General features: G+C 41.1%; 3 protein-coding genes across 10 annotated transcripts in view; 2 read left to right on the top strand and 1 right to left on the bottom strand.

The window, feature by feature from the left end:
• Nucleotides 1-4: 4 nt before the first annotated feature.
• CEBPZ (CCAAT enhancer binding protein zeta) lies at nucleotides 5-15,784 on the top strand. Its single transcript, XM_023923818.2, has 16 exons — nucleotides 5-251; nucleotides 608-2,127; nucleotides 3,171-3,402; nucleotides 3,707-3,878; nucleotides 4,509-4,597; nucleotides 5,059-5,112; nucleotides 5,819-5,921; nucleotides 6,813-6,881; nucleotides 8,546-8,612; nucleotides 9,800-9,900; nucleotides 11,240-11,297; nucleotides 12,302-12,510; nucleotides 13,510-13,593; nucleotides 14,053-14,114; nucleotides 14,229-14,310; nucleotides 15,092-15,784. Exons 1-16 carry the CDS (start codon nucleotides 93-95, stop codon nucleotides 15,229-15,231), a joined length of 3,201 nt encoding a protein of 1,066 aa, XP_023779586.2. The 5' UTR covers nucleotides 5-92; the 3' UTR covers nucleotides 15,232-15,784.
• On the bottom strand, nucleotides 14,946-17,391 carry CEBPZOS (CEBPZ opposite strand). The gene is made up of 4 exons (XM_086878152.1): nucleotides 17,264-17,391; nucleotides 15,656-15,700; nucleotides 15,311-15,394; nucleotides 14,946-15,192 (listed from the first exon to the last, which is right to left on the bottom strand). The coding sequence occupies exons 1-3, from the start codon at nucleotides 17,355-17,357 to the stop codon at nucleotides 15,312-15,314; spliced, it is 222 nt and encodes a 73-aa protein (XP_086734278.1). The 5' UTR covers nucleotides 17,358-17,391; the 3' UTR covers nucleotides 14,946-15,192; nucleotide 15,311.
• The window catches only part of SULT6B1 (sulfotransferase family 6B member 1), a 72,042-nt gene continuing 70,972 nt past the window's right edge, over nucleotides 17,356-18,425 (top strand). For 4 of the 8 annotated variants that reach the window (XR_015283541.1, XR_015283542.1, XM_086878136.1 and 1 more), the window contains exon 1: nucleotides 17,356-17,492. Coding sequence is in view for 2 of the 8 variants with exons in the window: in XM_086878136.1 (XP_086734262.1) it covers nucleotides 17,356-17,492 (137 nt within the window). In the remaining 6 variants the exon portion in view is untranslated. Of the gene's footprint in view, nucleotides 17,786-18,425 lie in introns of all 8 variants that reach the window. The other 4 variants (XR_015283543.1, XM_086878138.1, XM_086878139.1 and 1 more) reach the window with 3 other exon arrangements.

Raw genomic sequence — 18,425 nt, 5'->3', positions numbered from 1 at the left:
CTCTCCGCGCGGTCCCGGCCGCCTGCGAGAGGCCGCGGCCCGGGCCGGACGCGCGTCACGCGTGTGCGCGGCAGCTTTTCCGGCGGGCGGCGATGGCGGCGGCGCTCTGGGACTTCGGCGTGGGGGACCGGAGGAAGGCGGGCGGCGACAGCGGCGAGGAGGAGAGCGACGGTGACGGTGATGAAGAAGCAGAAGGCGGAGATGCGGGAGAGTTCACGCTGGACGAGGTGCTGCGCCTCGGCGGCACCAAGGTAAGGGAGCGGGCGGGGGGCAGCGGAGCACGTGGCGGCCGGGACCCCCATCCCGGGACGGGCCCTTGAGGGGCGCCCGGTGCGCGGGGTGCCACGCTGATGGTGGGAACAAATTCTTTGCTCAGGGGTGGTGAGGCACTGGGACAGGTTACCCAGAGGACTTGTGGATGCTCCATCCCTGGAGGTGCCCAAGGCCAGGGCAAGGTGTCCCTGAACACGTCAGGGGGGTTGGAGCTAGATGGTCTTTAAGGTTCCCCCCCAACCCAAACCATTCAGGGATTCTGTGCAGAACCTTTGGGAGTTTTGGCAAACCTTGTACCAGATCTGCCGGTGACAGCTGTGCCCTGTCTCCGCAGCAAGATTATCTCATGCTGTGTGCCCTGGACGCGGAGGCCGAGATGGTGGACGGCGGCAAGAAGGACACGATCGATGACCTGAAGGAAGGGGAGCTGGAGGCGTTCGTCAGCTCTCTGGGGCTCAACAAGTATGCAAAGAGTTGCCTGGTGGTGGAGGGGGATGAGGATGATGATGGCAGCAGCAAGGAGAAGGAGAAGCCTCCAAAGAAAGAGAAAAGCAAGAAGGAAACAAATCATCCTTCGCTAGAGGGGAAAACAATAAAAAAAGGAAAGGAAAAGGCAAGCAGTGTGAAAGACAGCAAGAAGAAGCAGTCTGGCGGTGATCAGGGCCAACAGCCTTCCTCAAAGAAAGAAAGGCTGGAAGATGATTTTGAATTTCATGCGAGGCAAGCAATCCTGATCAAACCGGGGGGCAAGTGGTATGATCTAGAATACACCAGTGAATTCTCTCCCGAGCCACAGAATCAAACGCTTTTGTCCAAGTATAAGGCCCTGGCGCAAAAGCTGTATGAACATGAGACAGACCTGTTTAAGAATAAGACAGACTATCAGAAGGGGGCCTCTTCAGCGTGGATTAAAACTGTTGTGTCCTCGGGTACCTTGGCTGACAGGATGGCAGCGATGACCCTTCTCATCCAGGACAGTGCTGTCCACAGTCTCCAGTTCGTTGAGAGCTTGATAAACCTCATAAAGAAAAAGGGCAGCAGGCAGCAGAGCCTTATGGCTTTAGATACTTTCAAGGAGCTTCTCATTACAGATATCTTGCCGGACAATCGGAAATTGTGGTCTTTCTCGCAGCGACCGCTTAACAACATAGTGCAGATGTCGAGCGGCAACAAGGATTCAAGAGACAGGCGGTTGATCCTTTGGTACTTTGAGCATCACCTGAAGCTGCAGATAGCAGAGTTTGTGCAGGCCTTGGAAACACTGAGCCATGATTGTCTGACAGCCACAAAATCCCGAGCGCTGGCGGTTTCCCACGAGCTGCTCTGTAACAAGCCCGAGCAGGAGAAAGCTCTGCTGGTTCTGCTGGTGAATAAACTGGGTGACCCTCAGAACAAGATCGCCACCAAAGCCTCTTATCTTTTAGAGACGTTACTTCACAAGCATCCAAATATGAAGGGAGTAGTGTGCAGTGAGGTGGAGAGGCTTTTGTACCGCTCAAACATCAATGTGAAAACTCAATATTATGCTATCTGCTTTCTAAATCAGATAGTCCTCAGTCATGAGGAAAGTGCATTGGCTAACAAGCTGATAACTTTGTACTTCTGCTTTTTCCGGAACTGTATTAAGAAAAAAGATGTTGAATCCAAAATGCTCAGTGCTCTTCTTTGTGGGGTAAACAGAGCTTACCCTTATGCTGAGACTGGTGATGAGAAAGTGAAAGAGCAAATGAACACCTTGTTCAAAGTTCTGCACCTTGTGAACTTCAGTACCAGTGTCCAGGCCCTGATGTTGCTGTTTCAGGTGATGGACTCTCAGCAGACTGTATCAGACAGGTACTATGCAGCGCTGTACAAGTAAGTGGCAGGTTTGCATTTTTATATAGATTTCATTTTAAGAGGTAGTCACCATTAATTTAAAGGTGTAGAAATGCTTTGCTTTTAAGATCTTGCTAGTTTTGTTTTTTGTTGGCTAAAATTTCTGATGTTTTGTAGGAGCTGGAAGAAAGTGCATGTGATTTCTTTGACTTAATATGGGGATAAAAACAAAAGGTAGTGATAGGCCCTGAGAACACAGATGCATTTCATCCTTTGCCACTCTTCTGGTGGCTTGCTTTACTTCCAGATGTTATTTGAAACTAATTGATAACTATTTCTTCTGAAATCACTTTTACAGGTAAAAGTAATTGTAAATTAGGCCTGTAAATAGCCTAAAATCTTGTTTCCTTTTTCTTTTTCCCATATTTTGAGAAGGAGGAATATTATCTTAAATTTTTTAGATGATTTAATTTGTGTAGCTGGAAAGCCTTGTGTTATAAAAATACTGCTTTTTTCTTGTCCCAGCTGATTTAGATTCTTCATAGGATCCTTACAGGTTTCTGTTTCGATGACCTCTTAGAGGGAAGTTACTGATTTTTTAAAAAGGGAATTCAGGTTCTTGGAGAATGTGCAGTGTATTCAAGGGCCTTACTGTACCTGGCAGCCTGGAAAGAAACTGGAGCAGAAAATCAACTTGCCGGTACAAATATCTGATCGGATTGTGAACTGTGCTGATTTTTAACCATTTGCTGTCTATTTTTTTAAACATATGAACAAATCAGGTTAACATTGAATAACTCAAATTTCGCGACTGTTTTCAGTTGAGCTCAGTTTCTTGTTATTTTCTTCCAATATTTTGTTTGCTGAGGCCAGTTTTTTTTTTGTTTGTTTTTGAATCTTCAGTGTCTTATGACAGCTCTTGACAGCTCAGGATTGATCTTAATGGTTTTGAGTACTGAGCAGCAAACTGTCACTAGTGTTTTAGATGGCACTCTGAAAAATGTAGATAATTGCTGTTAATAGCAGTTGTTCTCTCGTGTCCATTGTGACAATCAGCAAAATTTCTCCTGTGTGTCCTACAGGAAGCTTCTAGATCCTGCTTTAGCAACCTGCTCCAAGCCATCCATGTTTCTAAATCTTATCTATAAGTCTCTGAAGGCAGATGTCGTGTTGCGGCGTGTGAAGGCCTTTGTGAAGAGGCTACTTCAAGTCACTTGTGGACAAATGCCACCCTTCATTTGTGGAACCCTCTACCTTCTGTCTGAGCTTCTGAAAGTAAAACCAGAATTAAGGGTCCAGTTACAGGATCATGTGGTATAAGATGATTTCTATATCTCATTGCTTTTTCAATAAGAGCTGTTTTCATAAGCACCTTTTCCTAACCTGTTAATTAGTAACCATTTGCTAAGATGTTTCTTGAGGTGGGGAGGGACTATTGTAGTTGTGTGTTCTAAGGAGTAAAGTTCAATTTAAAGTGGACAAAATCTGTATTTCTTAAACATCAGCCATCATTTGTTTAGATTTTTTAAGTAGCTCAAGAACTTTATGTGCATTTTTCTAAAAAATCAGAGTAAATTTGGAAAGGTAAAGCTGTTTGCTAACGTTTTTTGTTTTTTAGGAGTCAGATGATGAAGAGTGCTTTAAGGATCAAGAAGAGGCTGAAGAGGATGAGGAAAAATTTGCAGATGCTGACAAAGTAGAAGATGAAAAGAGAACTACAATAGAAAGTTCTGCTAAAACAAGCAATTCAGATTCATCAGCCTCGTGGGTGCATCATCTGAATATGGGAGGTAAATCAGCAAGAAAATATATAATTTAGCAGCTAAGAGTCCATAACAGTGACATGTTGGTCAAGAGTTGTTGTATTAAATTAAGTGATTTAAACATTATTTAAGTTTTTAAATTGAAGTTTGGTTGAAAGCAACCAGTCAGAGCAATTTATCTGTTACCTCAGCAGTGATGAAAAGACTCTATGACTAGTGTATTTCACTTGATGCAGTTTGTAATAAACACATTATTTGTGCCTTAGCTGTTAATAGGCTTGGAGTTCTTTGCTTCCATGTTCAAGCACCTTCCAAGCAGTATAGCCAAGGTTAGGATGTGCAGCTGCTCTCTGGCTTGTGAAGCCTGCTAGAACAGTTTGTCCAGCTTTGAACTTGTGCCCAGTTTCTCTCCTCCCAGAAGGCTTCTGGAACAGGCCAGGGCTTTTCAGGGCCTTCCTTGGAGGCAGGCATGAATTTAGCCTGTGCACCTGATCTTACTCTGTGAAGGGCAGCTGAAAGCAGCTTTTCCTGCTGCCAGATGAGCCCCTGGCCTGTCCAGCTGGGAGTGATGGGCAGCATTACTCTTATGGGGAAATGAGAATAATATTCTTGTAAAGTTGCCTGAGAAAATTTGTTTTGCATCCCTCCACCCTTCAGGCAGGAAGAGTGGAGCTTCCTATGACCCTATGCACCGAAGTCCTTTATACTGTGGTGCTGAAAGTACAAGCCTTTGGGAATTGAAGAAGGTAGGACATCCTTGCATTGCTGTTGATATGTTTATAAGTGTGGCCCTTGTACCGAGAGAGTAAAAAGAACTTGGTTATTCTTGAAGTAGCTACTTGAGTAACAACAGAAACGTTAAAGCTGACACACTGTTCAGCTTTTAGCTTGTGTATGTTCCATACAATACTGATATTCTTGAGTAGGGAATAGGAATCTTTTAAGTGGAGATATGGACAGCAATAATATTTTTTGACTATTGGATCTTAGCTTTGATAATTAAAGCTTTTTAGTGTTGACTTAAATAAAATTGTTGGATGAAAATTTATTTTATGCAGATAAAAGATCAGAACTTGAAGTTCTTCAGTAGCTAAAATGCTTCATCAGCCTTGTACTACTATGTGTATGTCAGTTATCTGGTAAATCACAGAGTGGTCTTACAGCATATTTTGTAATTAGAAATAAATGACTGACTCATGTTTTTCAGCTTTCTGAACACTTTCATCCGTCTGTGGCCCTGTTTGCAAAAACAATTCTAGAAGTAAGTGCTTTTGCTAGCTTGTTGCTTTGTTGCTTTGATGTTTGATACTTTGTTAGGTGTCTTGCCATTTGAAAAAACATGTTATAAAGTCTCCTTGCACTTTGTGGGTAGCTGGCAGCTCTGTGGAACTCTATCATACTCTCAAATGCCAAGCTTTTAATGGAATTACAATGTTATATGTGAAGGAGACTGCTCACAAAAGTTTTAATTTAACTTAATTTAATTTCATGTGGGTATTATATGATTCTGAAAACTTGATTAGAGTTTTTTTGTATCTTTTTATTTATTTTTTTTTAAATATGAGGACCCCTACTACAGTAACAAATTCTTTTTTAAATACTGTTGTGGTACCATGCCAAAACCACTCAAACTTTCACAAATATGTATTTAAAATATTTCTTTTTCATTTGACTATATGGTATTGAAATGATGTTGAGTATTAACTGCTGTTAGCATAGTACATTGCAAGGCAGTTTATCACTGAAACAAAGCAAAGGAGGTGTGGTTTAGTTAAGAAAATAGTGAAATTGCAAAAATTTCAGGTTTTTCAAACCAACCAGGTCAGGGTTATGTAGTATAGTATCCCTAAGTCTTTATCTTTTTAAAGTAGGTTTTCATGTTGTTGAACTGATTGAGTCCTCTGTATTTAGATGGTGTCTTTCTAAAATGAAGACTTCAATGTTTTTTGGCTTTTTCCTTCTTTCAGGGGAATCACATTCAATACTCTGGTGACCCTTTGCAGGATTTCACATTAATGAGATTCTTGGATCGCTTTGTGTACAGAAATCCCAAACTCAGCAAAGGCAAAGGTAGGCACTTCTCTGTGCCATGTGGTTATAGCTGCTGTCCAAATTCTCATTCTCTCAGATTGGCCTTGCCAAGTGTTTGGGGTGCATGTGATGGAAGAGAGGAGTGGGATCAGTCTTCAGGGCTGTGAGAGAGATGTCTGCAACCTGGAACCAGCTGACAGTCACATCCTGCTGCCCCTCACACTGCAGTGCAGAACTGCTTATTGGCAGGAATGAGCAAGACACAGAGAGATGTAAACACTACAGAATGGTTGAGACTAGAAGGGACCTCTGAATTCGGGGGCTCAAGCAGAGACACCTAGAGTAGACTTTGCAGGTGACCTGAATGTCTCTAAGAGTGGAGACCACTCTGCCTCTCTGTGCGACTTGTGCCAGTGCACAGTTGCCCTCACAGTAAAAAAGTGTTTCCAGGTTTTCAGGTGAAGTCTCCTTTATCAACTTAGGGATCCATCATGTGATTCTTTCCAGTGTGCCCATGTCTGTCTTGAACTGGAGAGCCCTGACCTGGGCATGCGGCTCCAAGTGTGGTCTGACAAGTGCCAGGAAAACCATCAGCCTTCTTTCCTGCAGGGACTCAGTGTTGGCTCATGGTCAACTGTGTGTCCACCAGGACTACCAGAGTGTTCTTAGCCAAGGTGCTTTCCAGCTGGGCATTTCCCAGTGTATACTGGTACCTGGGCTTCTTCCTCCTTCAGCGAGGAAGGTTGTTAAATTCTTCCCCTTGTTAAATTGCAGGAGGTTTCTGTCAGCCCATTTCTCCATCCTCTTGAGGTCATTATGGATGGCAGCACAGCCCACTGGTCTGTCAGCTGCTCTGAACAGTTCTGTATCAATAGAATAATAAAATAACAATAAAATAAACATTCATTTCTGATTTATATTCTGATGCAGAAAACACCAGCAGTGTGGTAATGCAGCCGAAGAAGAAGCAGTTTATGAAGGATATGCAAAATCTTGCAGGTAAGTCAGCCCCTTAAGTTAGTTAAGATTATGATGACTAAAAAATCCTTGGTTGGTTGATGTAGATGTGTCATCTGCACTGTCTGTGCTGTTTGTCGTAGCAATAAAAGAAGGCGCCGTCCATCAGGAGTGCAGTGGTCATGCCTGATGTTCAGGATCAGACCTCATCTTCTTGTAAAGATGTATAGAATCTTCACAGATGGAACATTGGATCTGTTGAATCATTTGAAGAAAAAATGATGTAGAGAAAGCCAATTATTCTATAGCCATTTTTATTCTGTTTATTATGATTGAAAAAAAATGGCTTAAATACCAGAAAAATAGATCTATATAATTATTTAAATCACATTAAGTTCTTTCATTAAATGATACAGATTACTTCATACAATGCCACAGCTGCAGCTGTTAGGATGAGTGTAAGGTATCTTTGGCACTGTTATTTTGCTAAGAGTCTTCCTGCCTCCAGAAATAAACTGCCTTTTATCCAATCCCACTGTTTCCAACAATCAAGAGTAGGATTTGGTGTAAGAACCAGCAGTTAAAAAAACAGAGCAAACTATCAGTAAAACATGATGCTTGAGGAAGAAGAGGTACCATCTTCTATGGTCGAGTCTCTGTAGCATTCCCAGGGATGTGCTTTTGCACCAGCTTTGGCTCTGTTGCGTTGCAAAGAGGTTGTAATTATACAGATTAGTAAGTACTGATGTACTTTTGTGGCTGGTTTTATGGCTGGTAAAGCTCAGCAGAAATTTTAGCCTATGCACTCTACCACATTCTTTAGTTTATTCTCAGTTGAAGGAGCAGACTAAGGATTTAGGACAGAATTTGGGGAATTTAAGTGTTTTACAAATTAAACATGATACAAAAATAGAGATATATTAATATGGCTACAGAAGTCTGCAGTTGTTGCATGTAGCTGATTTCTGCTGAGGTGTAGAGAGCTGAGATTGAAAATCCTCTGGTACCTTGTACTGTTAATTTGAAGAGTCCTTCTGTGAGCGTGCTGATCTGGCTTCAGAAACTTGGACCCGTGTCACTTAGAAATTATTGTAATCCGTACCCACTGAGATAATCCGTAGCCTTTCTTCTTTTGATTTAATTTTGAGCAGGTGGGAAGGGGAATGTGAGAGGGTAAAAAGCTCCTCCACAGGATTCCTGGTCATTACCTTAGTTGATCTGCCTTTGCATTGTCATATTTTGCCTCAGTTCCTCAGAAATGGAGGCAAGTGGAGGCTTGATCCCTTCCTCGATGTGCTCAGCTGGCGCATGCTCTGCAGCTCCTGACAAGCATTTCTGCTGCCAGGGAACTGTATATTCAGTGTTCTAGTGCATGGCAGCAAGTTCATCTTACTCCCCACTTTCTTTCCCGTTACTGTTTTAAATGTATTCCTGCTGTAGGTGATTGTGTCCCCCTGCCTTGCTGATACATAACCGAGAACCTGGTTAGGGCTGTGCCACTGGAGTTTTTCCAGAGGGTCTTTTCCATACTTCACAGTGCAGTACAGTATAGGCACTGTGTTAGTTGGAAGAGGTTTTCAGAAAAGCTCCCCATTATTGAATGAATGACACTGTGTGTCTACTTCTGTCTGTGTGTGCTGCTTAGCCTCTGGAAAGAATAACCAGCATTTCGACTTGGGGTAAAATCAGTTATTTTGTTTTTGCAGTCAACAGTAAGGAGTTCCGGGCCAAAGACGAAAGCAAAATCCCGGTAGATGAAGTGTTCTTTCACAGGTAATGGAATACCTGTGAATGTTCATTTTAAGTGTTGTTTTTTTGATGCAATGCCATTAAAGCCCACTGCATTTTGTTAGTATTCTCTGGTATTTAAAGTATTTGCAAGTTTTGGTTGATTTGAGTGACTTAAGATGATAGTGCTTTTCTTAGACATAATTTTAACATTTGTCAAAAGCACTTAGGAAAGGGTATCACCTACAAACAAGAGCAATTTGGGATTGTAGTTTAAGTAAATTAAGTAAGCTGACATTATAATAGAGAAGCCTTAAGTAATGGGTAATAATGAATATTTTGTGGGCTGTAATTCTCGTGCATTAGAGGTATATATAATGAAAGCTGGAATATAGCTTATGTTATTAGCATCAAAGCTTATTAGAATGGAACAAAGCAAAAGAAAGTCAGAGGAGCTACTTTTCAGAATATTTAGTTTTTTATTACTTATAGTTCTTTCTGTTTCTTTGAATTTCCTTTGAGATTATGATATTAAAATGCACTTGTAGTACTAAAATTGAAGTGATATGCATTTGGCAAAGATTTGTTTTTATTAGATCAAAATACTGATTACCTATGTCTCCTTAGGAAATTATTATTTGAATTAACTTCATTTATTATAAATTATTGATACGATAATTGAGGAATATACTACTAATAAATAAATAAAATAGTGGTGTTAGTTTTGAGATTAAAGAGATTAAAAACTCTCCTGTCTGAAAAGTTAACAGTATTGTTACATTGAAGATGGCTGAAACTGAGATGGTACATTTAAAGTCTTACATAAAAAATACTCTTTTGTATCTGGTCAAAATTGCCTTCTGTGTTTGGTGGTTCTTTGACATGAAATGAAGGTGAATAAAGCTGACAGAAGATAAAACTAAGACCCAAAAGAAGCGGGCTATGTGAGAAAAATTAATAAAACTTGATTGGTGAATGTCTTCTTTATTTTTCCCAATTATAATCAAATTTAATTTGATCCTTTCTTCCTTCTCAGCTTAAGGTGGATTTTTACATCTTTGTGGTGCACTTTAATAAATTCATTATGTTGAAAATAACTTCTGCCACCTTTGGCCAGTGAAATTTCATTGTTTTAAATATTACAGTAGTGAATGATTTTGCAGGTTTTTTTAGTTAAGAAAGTCATAAAGATCATCTGTAATTTTGTATCTGAGAGCAATATATTATTTCAGATTTTATTCAAAGTTCGATACGAAGAGAGAGAAACAGAAGCGTCTGGATGATGAAGAAAGTGTGGAAGATGTGGATGATGATGAATTTGAAAGAGCATTGGGTAAGGCTGTAGGAATGTAGGATGCAGTAACTACCCCAGTGTTCCCAGATTTTTCAAATTACTAATTTATCCTTTTTATAGTTCATGTTGCATAAAAGAACCAGATAGAGGAATGTGGGAGTGGGAGAAAATTTGCTTTCCAGTTGCTCTTTGTGCTACTGCAGACCGCAGTTCCTGTTATCTGCTGTGTGAGCCAGCTGGGTGGTCATTTGTAAAAGCGGCCTTGCTCCCACCAGGGCAATAGTCAGCTTGTTTGAGGGGCTAGAAATTGTCTGATTTTGAACTTATGAGTAGCAGTTCATGCCCTTTTGTTCTTTTCCTAATGTAGTCTGAGTAACCTCTTCTAACAGCATGTAACATTTACCTCTAATTTTTCTTTACTGCTTGGCCTTTTTCAGTCTCGATTACAGTTTCTCTCATAATTTCTAATGTCTTTCGTGAGTTCAGTAAGGTCATTGGTAAACTTCTGCAGTAGCCTTAGCTATTCCTGTAGCACATACTTTGCTTTGGAATTAGTGTATGATTTCTTCCAGAATGTAAATTTGTTAGTGTACCATAAAATGTCCATTATTTTAAATTTTACTTATATGTATTTAAAAAACCAATACGGTTAATTCTCCATAACTGTTTTGTACATATTTTGAGAGAAAGCTACATTATTTTATCAGGGTTCTTAGAGACTCAATTAATGTGGTCTTAGTTGTGACAAGAATCTGTTACTAATTTCATTTGTCTTCTATTAGTACTTCTAACGATAATTTGCTTCATAAATTCAGAAGCTTAAAATAATGACCCTATATCTGAAAATTGGATATTTTGCAATGCTAGAATCATAGAATAGTTTGGGTTGGAAGGACCTTAAAGATCATCCCATTCCATTCCTCTTGCCATGGGCAGAGACACCTCCCACAAGACCAGGTTGCTCAGAGCTCCGTCCAACCTGACCTTAAACACTTTCTGGGATGGGGCATCCACAGCTTCTCTGGTCAACTGTTCTAGTGCTTTACTACCCTCACAGTAAAGAATTTTTTCCTGATACCTAATCTAAACTCTGTTTCAGTTTGAAGCCATTCCCCCTTGTCCTGTCACTACATGCCCGTGGAAGAAGTCCCTCTCCATCTCACTTGTAGCATCCTTTAGGTACTGGAAGGCCTCAATAAGGTCACCCTGAAGTCTTCTCTTCTCCAGGTTGGACAACTTCTGTGCTAGGAGAGGTGCTCCAGCTCTCTAATTGTCTTTGTGGCCCTCCTCTGGACTTTCTCCCAACAGGTCTATGTACTTGCTAGATGCAATGACTTGCATATTTCTTTGTCGTAATAACATTTTTTTTTTTCCCCAGATACTTTTGAAGCTGCTGATAATGCTGTTGTTGGCCAGGATGACCTTGATTTCGCTGGGTAAGATTTCAAATTAGTTCTTAATCTTCTTGTCTAATATCTACATAGAGTTTTACTCTGTGAAACTGGATAGACCTTTTTCAGAATGACTCAGACTATTACCTTGCAAAAAAAGCATTATCAATTTTACACTGAGTTATGCAGGTTTTCTGCATGTCCCATAATAGTTCATGATGACTTTGGTATGCCTATAGTCCTTAAATGAGACCTGTAGTCTTTGATTATCTTAATTAATTAATTAATTGCTTATTTTGTACAATGGAGTGATGCAGTAAGCAGTGTAAAATTTTATTTTTCATTGTCTCAGGTCTCAATCTATTTTGTACCGAGTACAAAAGGAAGTAGAATGAAGAATAATGGCACTGCTGCCATAAGGACTGGTTGTAACTGGACCTAACAGTTAATAAGCTTTGTGAGATCCAGAGTCACAGAGCTCAACTCTCCTGAAGTCAGCACTTTGATTAATCATAGCATCATTTAGGTGGGAAAGGACCTTTAGGTTCATCAAGTCCAATTGTAAATGATTAAGTAGCTTCCGTTTTACTCAAAGTATAACGCAGGGTTTCAGTTTGTACAGAGACCTTTTTTCCTTGAGGTGACAGCAGAATTAAAGTCTAAATTACTTGTGAAACCTGAAACATTTTTGTGATCTTGACTGGTGTTTAATAGAGCAGTCTGTGTGTTTTGCAGAAAAGACTTTCTGAAAAGGAGCAAACACACAGAGGAGATAACATACTGAAGCTGTCATTTCTACTGATTTCAGAACAGGATTCTCTCCAGAATGTCTTCAAATGGTTGACTTTTATAATACAACTGCCTATACTAATGTTGAAAAAATACCTGAGTGTATAACATGTATGTTTTAGGTTGCAGCCTACATTTGCAGTAGTTTCCAATGATGTTGAACTTTCCTAACATAGTGTTTGCCAGTAGATACATAGTAGATCTAGATGCAAACCATATTTTTCCAGATGAAATGCTAAGCTTGTTACATCTTCTTTTAGTAATATAAAAAAAAATCCCAAAGGAGGCAAGAAAGGCCAAGGTGGTAAGGGATCTGGTGCTGACTGGGAGGATTCTGATGATGAAGATGACTTCAGCGATCTGGATGATGAGGAAGTCTCCTTAGGAAGTATGGAGGAAGACTTTGATGAGGATATGGATGAAGAGGGAGGTGTATTTATGGATGTGTCTGAAGATGATAACGACCTAGGTAAACTGCCATTTGTTACCAAAAAACAAGAAGAAAAAGCTTTAAAAATAGGTTATCTAATATGCAACTAGATATGTAAATTCCAGTTTAGTTACCTAGGTGGGAAGTTTGGCTTTTAAGCAAAGAAAGGGCAAGTTTTTCTCTGTACAGTGAAGTCTTAAGAGAAGCATTTCCTGGCACAGTCTCCTAGGCGAGAGTGGGAATTAGGCATCTGTGTATAAAGACTTCCAAATGAGATATGTTTTTTTCATGTTGAAAATTGGCATAACAACAGTAGCTTTATACACAAATAACTGGCTTCAGTAGGCAGAAATGTTAGAAGAGCTCAAGAAGAAAAATAAAAACTCTGGTAATTGGTAATTTTTGTATTTCTTTAGACATAGTTAATGATGATTTCCTCTTTAGATGAACTTTTATAGAAATGTCTGTCTTACAAATAACAGCTTACTCTTGTAATACAGCTATGCACTCAAGTTTTTACTACCACTGTAGTAGTAACTGATTCTTGTACCTGCATGCTTTTATTTTTTCACCTGAAAAGCACAGTTAACACAGAATAGAGTACATGTGCCTGGAGAAGCAGAGATTAATGGAGTATTTCAATGAATAACTAAAGGTCACAGGAAGATGACTGAGGGTAGAGGAGGTAAACTGTTTGTACAGTTGTTAACGCAGTCTTTAATGAGATTATTATTTCACCAGACTTACCATGCAGTCATTCGAGGTTAACGCCTGCTTTTAGCTTTTGTTATTTTATGTATCATAATGTCATTCCCTTCTAGTGCTGTGGAAAAGACATAAAGAACAGCACACCACAGACCAATTTTTAATTGTCCAGCTTGAGGAAATACTAAATTTGCTTGTGTGCACAGCCTTTCAAAGATTTGGACCGTTAAGACAAATATGCCTAAAAAGGAATTTTAGTCTCTGCTGCACTTTATATACACGTACATGGTGTGAAAATTGGAGACTGATGTATTTGGATTTTTTTCCCATCAGACTCAAACAATGACGTGCAACTGAAATCCATTGGTAAAAAGGGCAAGAAAAAGAAAGATACGAATTTTGCGGGATCACTGGAAGGTAAGAAAACACTGACATGAAACCTTAACACAAATAAAATAGCCCAAAACTTTTGGAATGGAGGGATTTACACCAGTAGATTGTCACATTTTGGATCTAGGTGCAGATTTGAATAAACCATAAATGAAAAGGAGGTTTTCCCCCAACCAGCATAATTCAGAGTAACAATCTTCTGCTGAAGACATGAGAATTGAAGGAGGAACTGTGAAGAAGGATGGAGTTGTACTGGTGATTTGTGCATCTCTTACTCCTGATGCACAGATTTGTGCTATTTAATTCTTGGTTGGAAACTTTTTTCCCTTTGTTTTTTAAGGGAGGTGGGGAACAAAGATTTCCAGCATTGCTAGTTCAGATGATCTCATTAAAAATTCTAAAAATTTGAAACGTGGTAAAACTTTATTTTAGTGTCTTTGGGAACTTGAAGTTGTGTTTCATGAGAATAATACTTTTTGTTTGAAGGACCCAGACGAGGAAAGAAGAGAAAACTCCAAGATGCTGGTATACTGGCATCTGCAGAAGAGGTGAGTTTGATCAGTGCTTAACAGAAAGTGATCAAGCATTTTACCTGTTGCTTTGGTAATAATATACTAAAATACTAAATAATATACTGAATACTAAAATTTCTCTCTTTAAAGTTTGGCTATCTGCTGGATGAAAATGCTGGGTCTAAGTTTGACAATATCGGAATGAACGCCATGGCCAACAGAGACAATGCGAGTAAGTACACGCTGCAAGTAGCGGGCAGTTGTAATGCTGAGACCCACTTCTTTCCCTTCAGCTTCTGTACGTGAAAAGGTGAACCACCTTTAACTGGAATACAGGGTCAGGAACACACAGCAGGGACAGTAGCTCAACATCAGTACGATGTGATATTTTTCTCCAGTGAGAAGAGATTCCCAGCACTAAATATTAACTGGGAGTAGTGGAGTGAATAAAGCTTCAGAAAAGAGGGAGAGGCTGTCATTGGCTCTTCCACACCGTAAATAGGGACAGGCAGGATGCTCTTTGTCAAGTATCTGTGTGAATTCTGCTCAGGTAAAGTGTCCTTCATTCCTTGGGAAGGGAAGGCATAAGGTATTGCTGTCTTTCCCTACCTCTTGGACTGTCTCCTTGCAGTATCAGTGAAGCAGAAAGTAGTTTTCCCAAAATAATTCTAATGAATTACATGTGTATATGTTGGTTGAATAAAGCTTTGTAAAGCTTTTACAAGTCTTGCTGGTGTCACCTGAAAAACGTTAGGAGCACTCAAACACTACTCCTGACACAAATGTGTCTAGCATTAGTAAAATACAAAGCAGTGTGTAAAACTAAGATGGTAGGGTTTGTTTTGTGAAATGAAAAAAACCCACAGCTTTCTCAAAAAAAAAGAGGCAGTCTGGACTTTATTAACTTTTATAAATACAGTAGTCAAGTTTTAACTTTTACATGATTCATCTGTATGCCGTATCATGGTCAGAGGTATCCATCGGCTCCTTATTTCTCACCTTGCCTCCTACAGATGTCAAACAGATCCAGTGGGAAATAGAGCGTGACAAGTGGCTTCACAACAGGGATGTGAAAAGCATCATCAAAAAGAAGAAACAGTTCAGGCACAGAGGGCTGAAAAACAAGTACAAAGGCAAGAAATCAAGACGATGAACTGGACGTCTTGATGTGGACATTTTAAAAATAATTATTCTTAAATAGTTTTTTTTATTTAATCACACATCTTTCTTACTTCAGTTCTTGCTGCTTAACCATGTCATCTGGTCATTCTCCCTTATGCCATGAATTCCAGACCACTCATTGGATTTGTAATAAACTGAAAAATAGGAAAATCCATGTCAGCTCTAAGTTAGACGTATCTGTCAAGCAGCCCCTTTGTGGCTAGTTTTATTCAGTGTAAAACCCTCCAGCTCTGAGATCTCTATCCAACAGCCTGACACTCCAGCCATGCCTTAACAATAAAAACTTCTGCAGTGTCTCCCGGGGAAAGTTTTAAGCCAGCCTAAGATCGGTTTTATGTATTAAGATGCAACATAAGCTTCAGCCATCCTTCTGAAGCCAACAACTACAAACTCACCTTCCAGAATTGATGGAAACCTCTTCTGCATTGTGTATCTGAAATCTGACAAGAAAGATAAATTATTTTCCCAGCATATATTAACATGAATAATTAAACGCATTATTTTTCTTACTTGATTTATCAAAATTTGTTTGAGCTCTTTAGTTACAGCCACCATTAAATAATGTGGTAGGAATTTATTTATTTAAAATAATTTGAGAGATTTTATTCAGATTACTCATATGTGCAGCCCCATCATCTCAGCATCTTCTGACCTTCCTCACAATTGCGATAACCCAGTCCAAGCTACAGATTCTCAGGAAGCTGCACGCCTCTCATAGACTGACAAGCAGATAAAACCAGGGAAAATTGCTTTGTTTCCCTGTGTAGATTTAGATGTTCACCGACTCATTCTGTGGGCCACTCTGACAACTCAGTAGAAAATCACAACAGGTTTATGCTATTTTAATTATTTACAACAGCTCATAAAAGGATGTTACCCATTCTAGTACTAACATAAAGAAAGCAAGAAAAGCCTCACTGAGTTCACTGAGCTGTTTGATTAGATCACTACACCATACAGAACTGAAGTCGAAGAAAATATGCAAATACATTTAAGAACTAGGACTTAGAACTAAAAAGATGAGAAAAAAACAACCCCAAAGATGGACGCCAAGCACCAAGTTACAACAGGCTGAAAACATCTCCTCCATGTTTTTGTTATATGTATTTTCTAATAAAAATGCAAAGATGGCTGAAATTTAACAGCCTGGTATCATCTGGGTCTTGGAAAACAAATGGAAACTGATGTGTAGGTGAAGCTCAGCTTGCACTTGTTATGAAGACCACACCACTGCTGAAATGAGTGGACTCCTGCCCTCCCAGCCAAAGCAGCAGCTGCGTTTTGGCTCGCCCTGACCCTGCAGGTTGCAGGACAGGCTCTTTTCCTGCAGGGACACGGATCTGTCTAACCAGTGCTGCACCCTGCAGAGCCCTGCATGCAAAGTAAGGCCGCTGCTCTGCAGGGCAAACCTTGTAACCAAACTGGTGCTTTGCTTATTTTCTCTCTGTTAGCTGGGCAAGGAGTCCGAAGTCTAAGAGACCGGAGGGACTGAAGCTAAATAATCCGGGAGACGAGGCTGGCCACCTCTTGCCCGCCGGGTCTGTCGTCAGCCTGGCAAATGTCAAATCGCAGAGGCTGGGAGACCCAGACACAGCCGGGGCATTCCTCCAAGGGCTCAACACCAGATGCCAGGAACAGGACTGATCAATTCCTGCCTCATTTGCTTTTAAATCCTTATCTGGCCCGCTGCCGCCACTGTAAAACCGCGCAGGATTCCTCATTTTTCCTGGTGTGGTCGCGTGCTGCCTCCCGAAGGATTGCTCGCGGGTTCGGGTTTGTAAAACTACAACAGCAGCTCGTTCTTCGGAGGTAAATCCTAGAGGGTCCGCCCAACAAGCCACCCCCGTGTGCCTGCACTCACCCAAGCCGAACTCCTGACCCCACGCGGCAGCATTTCCTTACAGAGCCAGGCCTTACGCGGTTCTCCCCACACGGAGGAGCCTCCCCTGCCTGCCCACCCCCCAGTCCCCGTCGGGGCGCGGCCCCCGCCCGTCCCGCCGCACCTTGGCTGCGGTCCATGGCGCGGTAGAGCAGGAGGGCGCCGAGCAGCCCCGCCGCCTCCAGCAGCAGCAGCCCCCTCAGGGCGCGCCGCGCCATGGCCGGGGCTCGGCGCCTTCCGCCGCCCGCAGCGCTGCGCAGGCGCCGCCGCCCCTCGGCCTCACGGCCCCGTCATGGCCGCGCGGCAGCGGGCGTTGCAAAACAGGAGCTGTGTGAAAATCTCCTCCAGAAAGGGTGGGCTTTGTTGAGTATCCGGCCGAATCAACGAGAAAAGAGATTAATCCGTGAGGCAGATAGCGGGTGACAGGCGAGCGCTAAGCGATGGCCAGGTGTTCGAAATACAAATCACTTGTCGGTAGAATTGCCTCGTTAAAGTCTTGGGCCGGATATGCTTCAGTAATCTCAGGCCTAAGGGGAGGTTAATAATGCCGGGTGAGAAGGATAGACAGCTGATAGTGGACACAGAGACATCCAGCAGAACCCCAAGATACGGAAGAAGCTGATAAGGCAAACTCTGCTCCGACTTGGTACTCTGCTTGGGTAATTTATGGCAGGGGCAGATTGTTACCACTGAATCATGGTCACAGACCCTAGAAAACCACCTACCCAAAAGAAGAGAAAGACAGCATGTTGACTGATTGGCATGAGAAGGAAGGCAATCATTAACTAATAGAAGGTGGAAGACTGATTAATAAGGGAACTATGTCACTTGCAGCCAATGAACACTAATTCCTTAGTCTCCTAAATTGTTTAAATAGTAAAATCTTTCGATAGTTGGTGTGCTTGATTTGTGGAATACATTGGAGCACACAGATTTGTGCAACTCTGAAATAAATAATCAGTGTGTCTCCCAAGTGTAAGGAAAATTAATCTACAATGCCGGAAGTTTATGTCCAAAAAGGAGACAATGGACTCCTGTAATGTTATTAGAATAAAGACCATGGGCATTTCCCATGAGGTCTGTCAAACTGTTGGGGGATGCAGCCCCCTTTTTATTGTAATTTTCTGACTGCATCTCCCTCTTCCTTTTTCCCATTGGCTGAGGTACTTGGAAGATACAGGGTATCTTCTATATTCCCCAAATCGCTCTATGCTCCCTTCTAATATACATCCTCTCTTTGGTTATATAGATGAAAGAAAATCCTATTAATTATTCTATTAAATCTT

This window comes from Cyanistes caeruleus, chromosome 2 (genome assembly GCF_971803275.1).
Source record: "Cyanistes caeruleus chromosome 2, bCyaCae1.hap1.1, whole genome shotgun sequence".
Classification (NCBI taxonomy): Eukaryota; Metazoa; Chordata; class Aves; order Passeriformes; family Paridae; genus Cyanistes; species Cyanistes caeruleus.
Note: the sequence above shows the minus strand (reverse complement) of the source record. Positions and strands in the feature narration are given on the sequence as shown.